The sequence below is a fragment of the Biomphalaria glabrata genome, chromosome 8 (genome assembly GCF_947242115.1).
Source record: "Biomphalaria glabrata chromosome 8, xgBioGlab47.1, whole genome shotgun sequence".
In the NCBI taxonomy this organism is placed as follows: Eukaryota; Metazoa; Mollusca; class Gastropoda; family Planorbidae; genus Biomphalaria; species Biomphalaria glabrata.
The window spans coordinates 40,583,125-40,599,392 of NC_074718.1; the positions used below are offsets into that span (position 1 = coordinate 40,583,125).

At 36.2% G+C, this 16,268-nt stretch overlaps 1 protein-coding gene across 1 annotated transcript in view; it reads right to left on the reverse strand.

Moving 5' to 3' along the window:
• Positions 1-7,386: 7,386 nt before the first annotated feature.
• LOC106057354 (gamma-aminobutyric acid receptor subunit beta) overlaps positions 7,387-16,268 on the reverse strand; it is a 220,201-nt gene continuing 211,319 nt past the window's right edge. The window contains exons 9-10 of the mRNA XM_056037848.1: positions 13,948-14,087; positions 7,387-12,209 (exon numbers count right to left, since the gene is read on the reverse strand). Coding sequence (XP_055893823.1) covers positions 11,957-12,209; positions 13,948-14,087 — 393 coding nt within the window. The 3' untranslated portion in view covers positions 7,387-11,956. The remainder of the gene's footprint in view (positions 12,210-13,947; positions 14,088-16,268) is intronic.

Sequence of the window (16,268 nt, forward strand, 5' to 3'; positions counted from 1 at the left end):
CGAACTGTCTTTTTTCCAGTAATTTAATGTTTGTGTTTAAAAAAAACAACACTATCTGAAGTTGAGGTGTTCAAAGCTCTAGTAATTACTTACAATAAACAAACAAAAAGTAAATATGTCAAACAAATGAAATTGTATAGATAGCTATAAATGCATTTAGTCTGGATGCTTTGATCTTAGAAAAATTAAATCAATCGAATATTGATCTTAGATTTGCAGGTGATATATATTTAGACGGTGACCGGTCACTTCATCCCCGGTCACTTCATCCCCGGTCACTTCATCCCCGGTCATTTCATCCCCAGTCACTTCATCCTCGGTCACTTTATCCTCGGTCATTTCATCCCCTGGTCATTTCATCCCCTGGTCACTTCATCCCCCGGTCACTTCATCCCCCGGTTATTTCATCCCCTGGTCAGTTCATCCCCCGGTCATTTCATCCCCTGATATTTTCATCATCTGATCATTTTATCTAACAAAAAAGTATTAAATGAGCAATATTTAATGTATTCCTTTTTATTTAAATGAGAAAAAATAGTAACTCTTTAGATTAGAATAAAATTAAAATTAAATGCCATTAAAAACTAAAAAAATTTAGCATGTAAAAATAAAGAGGTAATGTAAAAAAAAAGTGTTTTTGTGTTGATCTACATCAGTAAGATTAATTTTAAGGATATAGGAATCTCATCATGACGGGTATTTATGTTCACATGACTATAGGCCCACCAGTTTCGATAGCTAAATGGAATATCAATAATCAAAATACATACTTACATATACATGTAGAAATGAAATATCGATAGAAATAAAGTCCTATAACACAATTTGTGACTTTAATGTTTAAAAGGAAGTCCGCCTTTATTAGAAAAAAATAAAACTTTATTTCAAGGCTAAAAATGACTCGCCCATTTTCAAGAAAGAGCGATAGAAGAATAAAATAAAGTGAAACAGCATCGTACTTTCACCACAACTTGGCCTTTGATGATAAGTTATCAGCGGCATGATCATTATTATTGTAATCGCACTTCTATCTTTCTATCTCTCAAAAGATTCCCACTACTTAAATTACACCTTGGCCTTTGATTATTACGCTATAGATAAGTACACATCTAGATTTACCATGTAATATTAGATTTCTCATTAAGAATACAAAGTGGATGAGGAAACACCATAAACGCATTATAATATGTCATAAAATGTCAAAAAGAAAGCATTCTACATAATCTTATTTATATATAAAATATTTAATTGGGGATGAAATGACCGTGGGATGAAGTGACCGGGGGATGAAGTGACCAGGGGATGAAATGACCAGGGGATGAAGTGACCGGGGATGAAATGACCGGGGATGAAGTGACCGGGGATGAAGTGACCGGGAATGAAGTGACCGGGAACCATATTTAGACAGTACTATTCAAGAGATTGGGGGGGGGGGAGTGGTTGAGGTCATCAAAGCTGAAGTAGGAAAGTAAAGGTTATTGGTTAAAGCTTATAATCAGTCAAAAGACCTGTGGTTAAATTAAGGTTATGTTCATGGACAGGAGTTCAGACAAAATAAATTTTTACTTTAGTGGAGCTTGTCTGGGTCGAGCTTCGTTTAACAAAAACAAAATTTATTGTAGTCCCCTCAACAATGTCCACTGAGGAAGTTTCTGATGATGTGGCAGGTCTGCAGCAATACTGTTCTCTGACAGGTGATGGGGATTCCCCTAGGAATCGTGTCTCATGATAACGGATGTGATTCAATGATCAACTTGTTGATAGGGACCTTCTGACAAACGGTCGGTGAAGAGCCGCCAATCCTTCTATCTGGCCATGGGGTAAAAACTCTTTTCCCAAATAAAAAAAAAAAAAAATCTTGACTCTTAAGGACACGCAAGTAATACAAAAAAAAGGTGTAGATAATTTCCATATTATTATTATTATTATTCCCGATACTTAAGCTTTTCAACGTTGAAATGGTTGATGGCATTATTTTGTTTATTTTTTATCCTTGCTTTGTACTTCGACAGGACCGAATATCGACTTGATAAGACCCTAAGCAAGTTGAGATTTGGGACCCCATGAAATCAACATAGGCAATTTTTCCTTTGCTTTTTCTTTAAAATGTTTGAAAATATCTTTCGAACAGATTTCGGGGGCCCACGTGCTTGTTGGAGCCCTAACCTAGAGCTCATGTTGGCTAGATGTAAATCAAGAATCACACTTCGAAAGGAACGACTAGCATTCTAATGCATATTATTTTGGCCCTTGAATTCTAGTATTCCTTACGTTGAAATATTTTTTTAGTCTGGAGCCTACAGAGTACCATTCTGGAAATAGTATTTGATGAAAATAGAAATGACTTTTAGCTGTAAATATTTTAAATTACGGTTTGAGAGCGGTAAGTTTACCGTCTGCTTCTTACTTCGGCTGTCTTTCCTTCTCCGTCTGATTCGCTGCCTCAGATAACAGTCAAACCTGCAACCAATTCGCCTTTCCAATCGGAAGTACTGCCCGCCCTCAGTTAATCTTCAGACTTAGTCGCCGTGTGAGCCAACGAAATCTTGGAAGTCGCCCGGCTTACACGAGGTTTCAGAGAAAGACTTCTAGTGACTAGTTAAACACACGTCTGATACAACAGGAACCGGAAATGTAAACAGATTCAAATGCAAGTAACCCTTTTTGTACCAAGGTCTCTATACAGGGAAGCACGCAGGTCCGTACCAGGAAACAAGCAAAATAAAAAAAAATACGTTAAAAAAATCTTATAAAAGAAAGAACTGCACATTTACAACCGTATATCTCAATATTGTAAGAATCATTTCCCCCTTCGCTATATTAAAAAAGAATCACAAATCAATAAAATAATACATTTTTAAAAAATTGATTCATGTTTTCTTAGGGACAATGGACAATTTTGTAAAGTTTCAACTTGATCCGAGAATGGGAAATGGGAGAAATAACGTGTATAAAAAAAATATTACCAGACCGACAGAGTGAGTTGATAGAAGCCAATAGAGGATTATTGTCATTAACTTTAGTCTGAAAATGTCCAATTCACACATACTGAATGCAAACTATTTACTTTAAAGTCGATTACTTTTAAAGAATCAAAGTCTTAAAACGATAGACAGGGGCCCTGATAGATATCGATATTCTTTTGAAACTGAAAGCAGGGATTCTTGTATGTGTTTTGTTAAATGATTCTTTCCCAAATGGTGCCATAACTGTAGGCCTAACAATCTTATCTTATATAATACAGACGTTACTTCAAAAAAGAAGATGATTACGTCCTACGCGTCATGCATATTAACCAATGACTTAAATTCTGCCAAGTCACTGATTTTTCTGGCTAGCTCAGGCAACCCATTCCATGCTCTAATAGCGCTAGGGAAGAAGGAGTATTTGTACAAATTTGTCCTAGCATATGGGACTAGAAATGTGCCTTTATCTTTGTGTCTTTCTGAGTATTTTATTAAATTTTGTTTTTGTATTTGAAGATTATGGTTCATTGTTTTATGTATAATTGCTACTTTACTTTTGAGTCTTCTGTCCTGAAGGCTTTCTAAATTTAGTGATTTTATTAAAGGTGTTACTCTAGTCATATGTGAATATTCACATGATACCTACTTCTTTCTACAGTTACTTCCACTATATTTCCTTACCAACATTTTCTTACCAGTCATATTAATCTTGTTCAATTAGCATTTCTCAGATAGACAGAGTTAATGATAAACTATCAGATATTTTGATTAGGAGGCACAAAAAAAAAACGCGTGATGAGAATCCCAAGAGAAAGACTCATTCTCCCTCTCTTTCTTCTCGCTTTCTCTTGTTTATTAAAGAAACCTTCCCTATCACGAGTACTCGTCCGTTTCGTGACTAAGAATCTCTGGCAGACGTTCTAATCAAAGCTCTACTTTGCATAAGTCGTACCAAGGGAAAGTGATCACGCCCCCCCCCCCCTGGTAGCTGCATCCCTGATTCTGTCAAATTGTCAAAGATTAACGAGCATTTCATGAAAGTTTAGATTCGCAGTCATTTAAGTTCTCGTTCCTGATGACTTTGTTAGATGGCGCTGTTTTTCCGGGGACTTCTGCTTCAAAGGTACAAACAAGCGCCATCTTTTTTTTTTTGTTAAAGGAATCTATGTCCAAGAGTTTTGCTATTACTGCATTCGTGTTTCCACGCCTATTTTTTTGTTTTTTTTTGTAGTATTTGTAAATATATCTTGCTGTTTTTGTGCATAGTGCTAGGACATGATTAGGAATTAGTTATTTGTTTCGTTAAAAGGGGAAGTTTTGACTTAAAGACAATGAAGTGACTAGTAAAAACAAGGATAGGTTTTAGACAGAGTGAAATATCAGCCAATGTAAACAGACTACTTCTAGGACGCCTTAGAGCAGTGGTTCCCAAACTTTTTTGTCTCGTAGACCCCTTGCCATGTTTTCTTGTTTTCGGTAGACCCCCTGCTCAACTTGCTCAACTTGCACATTTTTGCAAATTCATTAACATTTTTTTAACAAATTTCTAACTGTAGTGAGTTGAGGAGTGAAAAAGTAATTTTAAACTACACAACTTAGGATATTATGTTTAGTATACGAATTTGTCGTTCTATGAAGTAGTCTTTCCAACATTAAATATTATTTAATTAATTAATATGCCTTAAGTATCATTGTAGAAGGTTTCGCAAAGAGCAGTTTCTCGTGTATTTCTTGATCTTTCACGTGTGGCTCAAATGTTGAATCTGCTGAACTATTTTTTAATTAACAGGAGATGGGTCAAAGGCGAGTAACTGGAGCCTAAACCAGTGAACTTCGAGCAGGAAGGGCTCATTTGCCTTGGCTTGCTACCCACCTAGCAGAAGGAAAACTGAATTCAAACCTCTGCTGCCTTGCTACTATTCCCAAACATGGGAAAGGTCTCGTGGGTCAACACTAAGAAAATATAAGGAGACGGTGACCATTAGCGCCATGTATTTCTGGGCCGTCCCCTCTTTCTCTTTCCTTGGGGGTTCCAGGTAAGGGCTTGCCTTGTTATGTTGGATGCAGGCTTGCGAAGGGTGTGAACTATCCATCTCCAGCGTCTCTGAAGGATATCTACTTCAGTGGGCTGCTGCTTTGTTCTTTGCCACAGTTCCTCATTCAAGATCTTGTCTGGCCAGAGGATCATAAGAATTTTCATCAGGCAGGTATTGATGAATAGCAGGATTTTTTCACTGTGGTGATGGTGGTTCTCCAGGTCTCCGCGATCTGGAAGCAGATGGGCAAGACATGGCGACGGTTAGAGAGATTCGCCCAGAACCGAGATGCCTGGAGGAAGCTGGTTGGTAACCTATGCCCAGAAGGGACTACAGGCATAGATGAGATGAGATGGTGACCATTATATAGTTTGTAGCACACAGCGCTACACCTTGTCAGACCAAACTGTATTTATGTATTTTGCAACGTTTTACATAAGAAGCTTTTAATTATATAACTCATGCCACCGAAGCGACCTTGAACTGTATTGTTGCTTAAAGAAATTCTTTTAATAATAACAGATGTAGGTTTGTTTAAAACGACTGGTAGAATCAATGTTTGACCTTTGCTGTTTTCTGTATTTTGCTATAAGAAAAGAAATCTTGTAAGACTCTCACAAACCATCATCTTCTCTATATGATGTCGAACTATGATTTTGCGGGTCTATTTTGAACTTTGAGTGTTCGAAAGTTTTTAAAATCTTTATTTTTGTCAGGGTAGCATTGTCTCAGATGATCTTCCAGCGAACCTGGTTCATATCGTCATAAAAAAGTCACTTAGGCTTGTTCGACAAGGAAAGAATGAATCCCAATTTTAAATAATTAATGCTGTACTGTCTACATTTCTTTTTTTTTTTTTTGTTCTAAATATTAGTTACATGTAGACCAAATTAAGCTATTTAAATAAGTATTGACATTGATTACAACAATTTTTCATTTGAATAGCAGGATAAATATTTAAAGGATTAACGAAGGTACAAATCATATATTAGTGTATGCAATAATTACATTAGTGGAATGTGAACATAAAATGTGCTTAAATGAAATCTGTTATCGTAGACCTCCGTGGGCATCTCATGGACCCCCAATTTAGTTTTTTACTTTCGTGGACCCCCTTGGAGGTCTTCGTAGACCCCTGGGGGTCTATATAGACCACTTTGGGAATCACTGCCTTAGAGATAGGAAGCTTGTTAGGAACATAGAGAGTTAGCTGACATTCGATGGTTCCCTTCATTGCTATTACATTTCTTGTTCAGCATCGTCTAACTTACATCTATATTGATTGTTCGGTCTTTCGCCGGTGTTATTTGTTTTCGTTAGTGTTACCTCAGTTTGGTTTATCTGCATTAGACACCGCTGAAGCGCCTAACAACAGGATCTGTTTTCTGATGTTAAACATATTATTGACTTAAATTAGAAATTTAAGTACTTAACTGTAGGCACTGAGATTGCTGATTACCCGCTATAGTGCAAGCATTTAAAAAAAAAAACGTTTGTGTATGCTATAGTAGCGGTTCTCAAACATTTTTCGTACAAGCCGTACGGTTATATTAGCGGACCCCTAACGCCACCTACTTTGTCTGCCGACATTTTATATTTCTAAAGCCGCTGATTTAATGAAATTCTATGCAACCGTATTTGCTTTTTGCACTGCTCTATTTGGTATGCCATAATATTTGATGCCCAAGGAGCTTATTTATTCACAGCTGTCACAGGTCAGAGTTCAAGTCTTCTATAACGAATGGTGTGGGACCAACCAAAGAAATTGAAAGACCGACGTTGATTGGCTTGTAAAATAAATAAATTTGACATTATTGTGCAAATTAAAATTTTATCACAGGACTTTTAACAATCATTGTTATTTTGTCAATCTGCGCAATTTAAGGTGTACCATTAGTTAGTAACTTAAGATGTAACATTAGCTAGTAACTTAAGGTGTACCATTAGCTAGTAACTTAAGGTGTACCATTAGCTAGCAACTTAAGTTGTACCATTAGTTAGTAACTTGAGGTGTAACATTAGCTAGCAACTTAAGTTGTACCATTAGCTAGTAACTTAAGGTGTAACATTAGCTAGCAACTTAAGGTATACCATTAGTTAGTAACTTAAAATGTAACATTAGCTAGTAACTTAAGGTGTACCATTAGCCAGTAACTTAAGGTGTACCATTAGCTAGTAACTTATGGTGTACCATTAGCTAGCAACTTAAGTTGTACCATTAGTTAGTAACTTAAGGTGTAACATTAGCTAACAACTTAAGTTGTACCATTAGCTAGTAACTTAAGGTGTAACATTAGCTAGTAACCTAAGGTGTAACATTAACTAGTAACTTAAGAATTCACTCAAAAAGTAACAAACTAAACAAATAAAACATAAAAACAATAAAAGTTAGAAAAAAAATTCATTTATTCAGAGAGACACGTGGAAGTTCATGTTATTTTATTTACAAAATCACCGAAAAATGAAATGATAATAATAATTATCAATAAATGGAAATTTAAAAAAGACAAACCATAATACAGTTACATAATTTTATTATTAGCGAAACTTAATCAATAATGGATGATCATTAGTACAGTTTCGGTCGAGTGTGGAGAACGCCAAGTATGACGCAAAGTAATGATGGGATGCCTGAACACTGACCTGCGACGTCGCAACCTGTGGTCAGTTTAGATCTATAACTCGTTGCCACGTCACAGATCCGACGTTACGACCTGCGACGTGGCAACGAGCCATTGGTCTAAACTGCCCCTAGCCTGCGACGTCGCAGGTCAGTGTTCAGTCCTTCTGTAACGATTGGTCTCGGATGGACACACCTTGAACAGGTAAATGAAGTAGATGACGTCTGCTCTGATATTCATGAAAACGCTTTACCTACTTAGAGAAGCGTCATGAGTTTTGAAACCGTAGTTAACATTGGTGTCAGGAAATACTTACATCCCCCCCAAAAAAAATTTTTTTTTGTTCACTGTAAACAACAATGTAAAGAAACCAAACCCTAGTTCATCTAATAGCCTCATAGTAATTAAGTAACATGAACAAAATAAAACATAACAAATACAATTTCGTTTCATTGGATTTCCAAACCATTACACATAAAAAAAAAAGGAAAAAAAAAACCCAAAGAAATTCTTCAAACGATATCATACATTGTTTATCATTCCGTTGTTTTCTTAATGCCGGAATGTCCAGTGGAACATTTTCGAACATGTTTGTATATGATTTTTAAAGTGCCACTTTCATACCTTGTGATCTATCTCTAAGGCAGCTGTTTCTGTGGTGTCATGTGGCCAGCACAACGACCAACCGCCTTTACTTTTCCCCAACTAATGTCAGGTACCCATTAGACTAAAGATCCCGAAATTAAAAATTCACAGGATTCGAACCCGGGATCCCTCGGTTCGAAAGCTTTACCGCTCAGCCATCGCTCCACAGTATTTGGTTGTTAACAATGAATAATTGAATGACCATAGAGCTATAAATAAAAATAACTTAGGCTCAAGGCGCTGTGAGAAGATGACATAGAACAGCTTGACAATAAATGAACGTGCGTTATGAAAAGTAGGTCTTCAAGTTTTTCTTAAACGCAGTGAAGGATAAGGGAAAATAAATGTTCTATAAAACATGCTATAAAAATACAATAATACACTATATCACACATAGATATATCATTCAATCAAACCATAAACAATAATAAAAAGAACTAAGTATACTTATCTATATATATCTATTCTAAAATACATATACACACAACAAAACAACTCAGTACAATTTTGCGCGTTCTAGCGATCCCCAAAAGAGATAATAATAGTAATAATAATAATATTAATTTTTATTATCCATTTCAATATTAATTTTGTGAAGTCAATCCGTCTCTCAGTCCGTCCGTTAATCATCTTCACATATCAAAAACTAAAAGCACTATTGAAGACCCGTTTAGTCTTTTTCTTTGTCTTTTTTTTAAGTGAACCATTCTGTTATTCTTAAAACATGGTAGAGAAGTAATTAAATATCTAATATAAACAGCAATGTGATCAAATAACAGCGAGGTAACATTTTTGAACATTTATATTTGAATTGTATTATGTCAAGAATAATGTAATAATGTAATATACGCAACGTGCAATTTTATTTTATAAAAGTAAATATTCACATTCTATGCACATATCATTGACCATTTTTAAAACATTTAATTAAATAGTACCAAACAAAAAAAAAGACTATTTATAGATCTAAAGAATACTAATAAACGTGAATTAGAATATTTCAGTATTTATCAATACATTATTTTTTAAAAAGTTGTCTGCTTTTGCAAAAGTGCATTTTGTTCACTTGGGTGTAACCCCCCCCCCCCCCCCCCAGCACACACTAGTGACGCCACTGGTTCTATCATTAAATTAGAAATACACAGACAAATCATTTAACAAAGAAATAGACCGATACGTTTGCTAGTGCCAGCATACAGAAATTAACAATCAAGAGCATAATAAGTTTTTGAAATATGAAAACACAAACAATACAGTTGGTCTGTTTATGTCTTTAATGTGCTCTGTAGAATTTTTACATACATAAAAAAAGTCATTGTAGCGCTTTTGGCACAAATAAAAACCACATTATGACAAAACATTATGAACATTACATAAAGTTACATAACAAAGCGAATGTAGTTCTAAATGTTATCTATCAGTAGTTGGAGTTAATAGCAATAGAAATGTATCAGAGCAGAAGACAGTAGCAGACAACTAAGAAACACAAAATCTCGATCGGATCTCATATGTTAACCAAAACAAAAAAGATTTAAAATATAAACATAGAAAAGAATATGATATAGATAATTTCGTGGGTCTAACAAAAATATTCTTGCTTTTAAACTTGAAGTTTTAACAGACATCAAGTGCTAGAGTGTGACGGGTGTATCGGTTCAAGATTTAAAAACAATCTAGCTACCAATTTTTTTTAAACCTCTCTCTCTAGCTTGCAGAGATTGCATCGTTTCCATTTCTTACTTCTCTTATCATCTTTAATACCACCCCTGAACTATATAATAGACGCTGAAATATTTCCTTCCGGTGCATCCGTTCTAGCTTGAAAATTGTTTTATAAGTATCTGAAGTTCATTCAGGCATGAAGAGTATTATGAAGAGGACAGGACCCTCCTGTAGGACTGATGGCAGCGGGCTAGATTTGAACTCGAGAGCATCGTCCAAGCGCATACCACACGACCTGGCAGCCATACCATAGGACAGCAGGAAATCTTATATTAACATGTTTTATTTTTTTTTTCAAAACATAATTTGTTCTTAGAAAATCAATAAACCAATGTTGATTAATTATTTGGCAATTCAGGATTTAACAAAAATTAAAAAAAAAATAAAAATAAAGTCATATATTTTATACAAAAGTATGGTTAAGACATCCAGACCTAAAAAAAAAATAATTAATGTTTATTGAAACAAGATGAAGTCTACATTCTAAACTGGAATTACGAATTGACTAAGCATAAATTTAAACATTGGGATAATTAATACGACGATAATAGAATTAATATTCAGCACAGAATATAAGTCATCAATACACAGGCGAATTAGAAACTTTTATGGTGTAACTCTTTTTGTTCTCAAGATCATTTGTGTGTGCAGCATCTAGGAAGTCGCTTGCCAACAGGAAAAAGTTTGCATATACACACATTGGTTTATTTTTAGATTGTTGTTATCACTTTTCAAATTATAAAAAAAACAAACAACAACAACAACTCACCATCTACTAAGAAGTTCCCTTTGATGTGGGACAGTACAAAGGATTCAAAGAATCAGGCAACCATGAATCCATAATTAGTCTCACTTTCGATTGAAGTCATCCTTGCCTTGATAGTCATTGGCTGGCTACACAAATAAGTGAGTATTATATCACCAGCCGATTCGAAGGGCTATAGTAAGTCTTGAAGGACATAGAAAACAATATGCCAGATAACACTGGAGCTGCACGACCAAATATATTTTGGAACATACATCAAGTAGGTTTCTTTTGACTTTTAAACAATACCCGCCAACGTTGATGAAGCCTGAATCACCATTTTCGTAATAATCAAAACTATATTTTTTTTATAACTTACATACAGCTCTAGATGTACATAGGTTGACTTAGTACATTGCGCATCGCGTTAGTCAGTGTGCATTCTCTTAAATTCTCTGACGTTGTCTTCCTAATGTCTGTAAATCCTACTAGCGTTACAATCCAGGTGATCTGGGATCCTCCCCGTCTCCATCACGCTATTGCTTTACCCTCGGATACTCTTAGTCCGAACTTTGATGTCAAGAAATTTAGTTCCCCATAAACTTTGTGAGCGAATCGCCATATCAGCCCCCTAAATAATGTCAACTCATTGCTTAAATGTGAAAGGCCTGTGCATTGTTACAATTTGGCAGTAAACAGTTGACAGCAAGTTCAGTTAGCAGTTGTGGCTCGGGACTTGCCAACTTCAAACCCGATGTATATAGGGATGTAACGGAATGATACCGCAACTTTGATTCTAGGACTTCGGTATTTAACTGTAATGGCTTCAGCTTTTCTTCCAAAGATGAATTTACCTCTAATATCATACATTAATGTAGAAAAAATGCATCATCTCTGATAAGCATTGTTTACCTCCCTTGTAAAGTACCGTATTTCGCAAATTTTTTTTTGTTATATAAGATTAAACAAATGTCTATTTAAACACTTGAATGGAAGCCATGACGTTGAGAAGCAGAATATCACTTCCTCGTTGAACATTCTGGAGTTGCATTAAAAGTAGCCTGCATTTAAAGTAAGGGCAATTCTTTGGTCAAGAAGTTGTCTTAACTCCTATTGAAGTTATCTAGCCATCATTGGACAGATGCCGAGATTGCAAAATGAAGAATATCTATTTTTTGGATTCAAATATTCTGGAAAAGATGGCGTAATTTTCGTCTTTGGTTACGTCAGCAGGTAAACTGACCAATAGCTTGTGTTGAAGATGACAAACAGGAGGGGAAACACTAGACGAGCGTACTTGTCTATCGTGTTCACGTCTTGCACCCGCGGGATCTTCACCTTGATAGACTTGGCCTTCTGCCGGAAGTGCGACAGCAGACGTCGCCTTCGCGGAGGTACGTGGGCGCTACTTCGTCGGCGGACGACAGTGCTGGGCATGAAGCCGTGTGGTGCTGTGTGCGAATGCGTGAATGACCTGGAGACAGAAGAATATGATTATTTAATTCCTTTACGATCAAAAAGTGCTGGTGATTTCAGTCCAATAAAAACTAGTGATGGGTGACATACTATGTGCGTGGGTTTGAAACCCTTGCTGTAGAAATAATAAGGAACAAGGCCTACCATTGTTAAAACAAGACAAAGTCTACATTTTATACAATTTCATTAAGCATAAAATCAAACGGGAATAATTTATATGACTACAATTCAATTAGTAATTAGCACAGAATATGAACATTTCGTCATCAATACACATGGAACTAGGAACTAGGGAAAGAACACAGGGAACTAGGAACTAGGGAATTAACACAGGGAACAAGGAACTAGGACTAGAACACAGGGAACTAGAAACTAGGGAATTAACACAGGGAACTAGAAACTAGGGCTAGAACACAGGGAACTAGAAACTAGGGAATTAACACAGGGAACTAGAAACTAGGGAATTAACACAGGGAACTAGGAACTAGGGATAGAACACAGGGAACTAGAAACTAGGGAATTAACACATGGAACTAGAAACTAGGGAATTAACACAGGGAACTAGGAACTAGGGATAGAACACAGGGAACTAGGAACTAGGGAATTAACACAGGGAACTAGAAACTAGGGCTAGAACACAGGGAACTATGAACTAGGGAATTAACACAGGGAACTAGGAACTAGGGATAGAACACAGGGAACTAGGAACTAGGGAATTAACACAGGGAACTAGAAACTAGGGCTTGAACACAGGGAACTAGAAACTAGGGCTAGAACACAAGGAACTAGTAACTAGTTATTGCTTTATTTTTTTTTTTTTGTGTCTTCTGTTCTGAAGCATCTCCGACTTAGTGATTTTACTAATGGTGCTACTTTTGTTAAATGCGAATATTAATTTTTTTTTTATAAAACTCTCGGTTCCATTTTGAGTCTATTCTACCTTTTTGTGGAGTTGAAGCATCCCGAACAATAATGCAGTCCTTGATCTGTAGTGACGCAGGCCTTAACTTAAAGTAACTTTAGAGGTCAAAGTGTATATTGCGAAGCAAGTATTAACTTATATAAAGGCGAAGACCTGACCTAATAGGGAGGCAGGCCATAAATTGATACATCTAAGATGCTTCTATTGAAAAGTTGGCCATACATACGTGTCACGGATGAATGTGAGTATGTGTGTGACGTTTATTTTTGTTCATATATTACGCTGAGGTGGTCAATTGTAGTTAAAATGAATTTCCATTTGATTGGACCAATACAAATTACCTTATCTTATATGATTTATCTATGTCAGTATGTGCGAATGACCGGAAGTGTGTTAGTTTTAGATAAGGACATACAGAGAGAGTATTCGTTTTAGATAAGGACACAGATAGAGTGTTAGTTTTAGATAATGACACACACACACAGAGTATTAGTTTTAGATAAGGACACAGAGAGAGTGTGTTAGTTTTAGATAAGGACTCACAGAGAGAGAGTGTTAGTTTTAGATAAGGACACAGAGAGAGTGTGTTAGTTTTAGATAAGGACACAGATAGAGTGTGTTAGTTTTAGATAAGGACACAGAGAGAGAGTGTGTTAGTTTTAGATAAGGACACAGACAGAGTGTGTGCTATGCTCTGAGAAATTCGCGATGATCAAGTTATTGTGTTTTTACATGTACAGCTGAACCCGAGGGATGCCTAAGAAACGAATGTACTTTCTAGTCAACTAAAATAGTACAGAGATGTAACACATACCTTGGTACTGACGGGGCCACTCTAAATCCCGCTGTATCCGCAGCGCCGTCATCCAGTTCAAGGTTAAAGCTTTGGCTATTGGTGATGCCTGACCCCATGTGAACTTCCTTCAGTTCCACAGACTCCATGTTGGTGTTATTCTGACGATATAACATAAAAGGCCAATGTTTTGAGATCTATATTGAAAGATATTTGATCTATATCTAAACACACAGACTTTGCATATTTGTTTAAATGATTTTGTATAACTCGACTTTCATGCTTAAAGCATGCTCAGTTCGCTTTAGTCCTATCCTTGAAGCGACATTCACGACTGGAAGGCACTGGCTCTCGATTGCTTCTCATGGCGTGAGGCTGTGAGTCTTGGAATCTCAGGATTTGAGGGAGGAAGAGTGGCCAGGGTGAAAGAGCGCCGAACAAACAAAAAGCGGAGAGAAGAAGCAGGCCTGTCTGCAAATGATCTAACCTACCCATGCCACGTATGCGGCTGGCTTTTGAAAGCGAGGCTTGGACTTTACAGTCATTTTCGAGTCCATGGGAAATGAGAAATGTGCTCATCTTCGATCACGAAGGAGGAGCAATAAATGTATATGTATATATATATATCTTTGTGGCCCTTTGGAAGGGGGGATATCTGGGAGAAGGTCTCCGTGCTGCTCTAAAGCGTTCAGCAAACACAGAAGGTTCGAAGCAGTTTCAGCCTCTCAGCCACAAGTAACACGGATTGCTGACATGAAATTCTTTCTTCAACCATTCTCCACCAGCTTTTAAAAACCAACACCCGTCTATTTCTTGAAAATGACGTCTTGTACAATGCCAATTTGATTACTGTATATTGAATTCAGGGCCGGCCCTAACAGTTGCGGGGACCAATTCGAAACGGATCGCGCGGGGACAGTCTGGGTAGGGATAATAATAATAAGTGAAATTAAGAAAAATTCGTCTTTGCATTTTATTCATTCTTTACTAAGAACAAAATCACTATCACAAGCCTTGCTTGTAGCGAAATCATACAGTATATCATCAAAATTGTGTTTCTTACAAAGATCAGGCTCAATAGCAAGAATTTTCAAATGTTTCAATCTATCTTCGTGAATTGTTGACCTCAAGTAATTATTGATTAGTTTGAGGCGTGATAAGCTTCTTTAACAAGATGCCACAGTTACGGCTATTGTATGATGCCGTTTTGTTTTATTTTTTATCCGCGTTGGATTGGCGTCTTCCACATCGAATGACAACCCAAAATGGCAATGTCGTCTACATTTAAGGAGATTTTCATGAGTTTTCAGATTTTAATAATTTCAAGAGATTTCCTGGACTTTTTTTCGTATATTTTGCAATTTCATGAGATTTCAGGAGATTTAATGTATTACACTTAGAATAAAGGCGGGGCATATGAAAGCGCGGGGCCTTCTTCGGTCGTATAGGTTGCAGTAGCCTAAGGCCGGCCCTGATTGAATTAGTTTTCCCCTTGAGACAAAATGGTCCAATGAAAGCTCGTATTCATCTTTAGATAATGGCCTTCTAATCACAAGCATTGTCACCAAAAATATATCTTGAATTTTTTAAAAATTAACACCTAGACTATAAAGATTTTTTTATTCCATTATTGGCCATTTTAAAGACTTACAAATAAAAATCTATATAAAAAGAAATCTCTCAAAAGAGGCATATAAAGCCCCAAAAAGAGCCCTAAGGCCCAAGGATTCCTATGATGATAAAGCTAAAATTGAATAGCGCAAATTCTGAAGTTTCCTAAAAGAAAAAAAAAAAGATTATGTTAACGAAAGAAAATAGAGAGACATTAAAGAGTATGAGAATGTTGTTCTTGGAATTCCGATATGGAATATCACCAGAACTAACATATTAAGAGGAGTTCTCCACTCTTGACTATCCCGATTCACCACCCTCTGGGCCCACTGCCCACCAATCTTGCAGACATTGTTTACACAATTTTGTTGAAATTGGTTTTTTGAAGGTTGAAGAATCGATTTTAAGGTAAAGGTTAAAAAAAAATAATTTGGGAAAGGGAGGGGGTTATAAAGAAGATACAAATCATTGAAGCAAAGAAAAAGAAAGACAAGGGAAGAGAGACAGGAGGAAAAGATAAAAATATAAAAAAAAAGTGAAAGAGAGAGAAAGAGTGATATATATATATATATATATATATATATATATATATAGAGAGAGAGAGAGAGAGAGAGAGAGAAAGAGAGAGAGAAAGAAAGAGAGAGAGAGAAAGAGAGAGAGAGAGGAGAAAAAGAGAGAGAAAGAGAGAGGAAAAAAAGAGAGAAAGAGAGAGAGGGAGAAAGAGAGAGAGG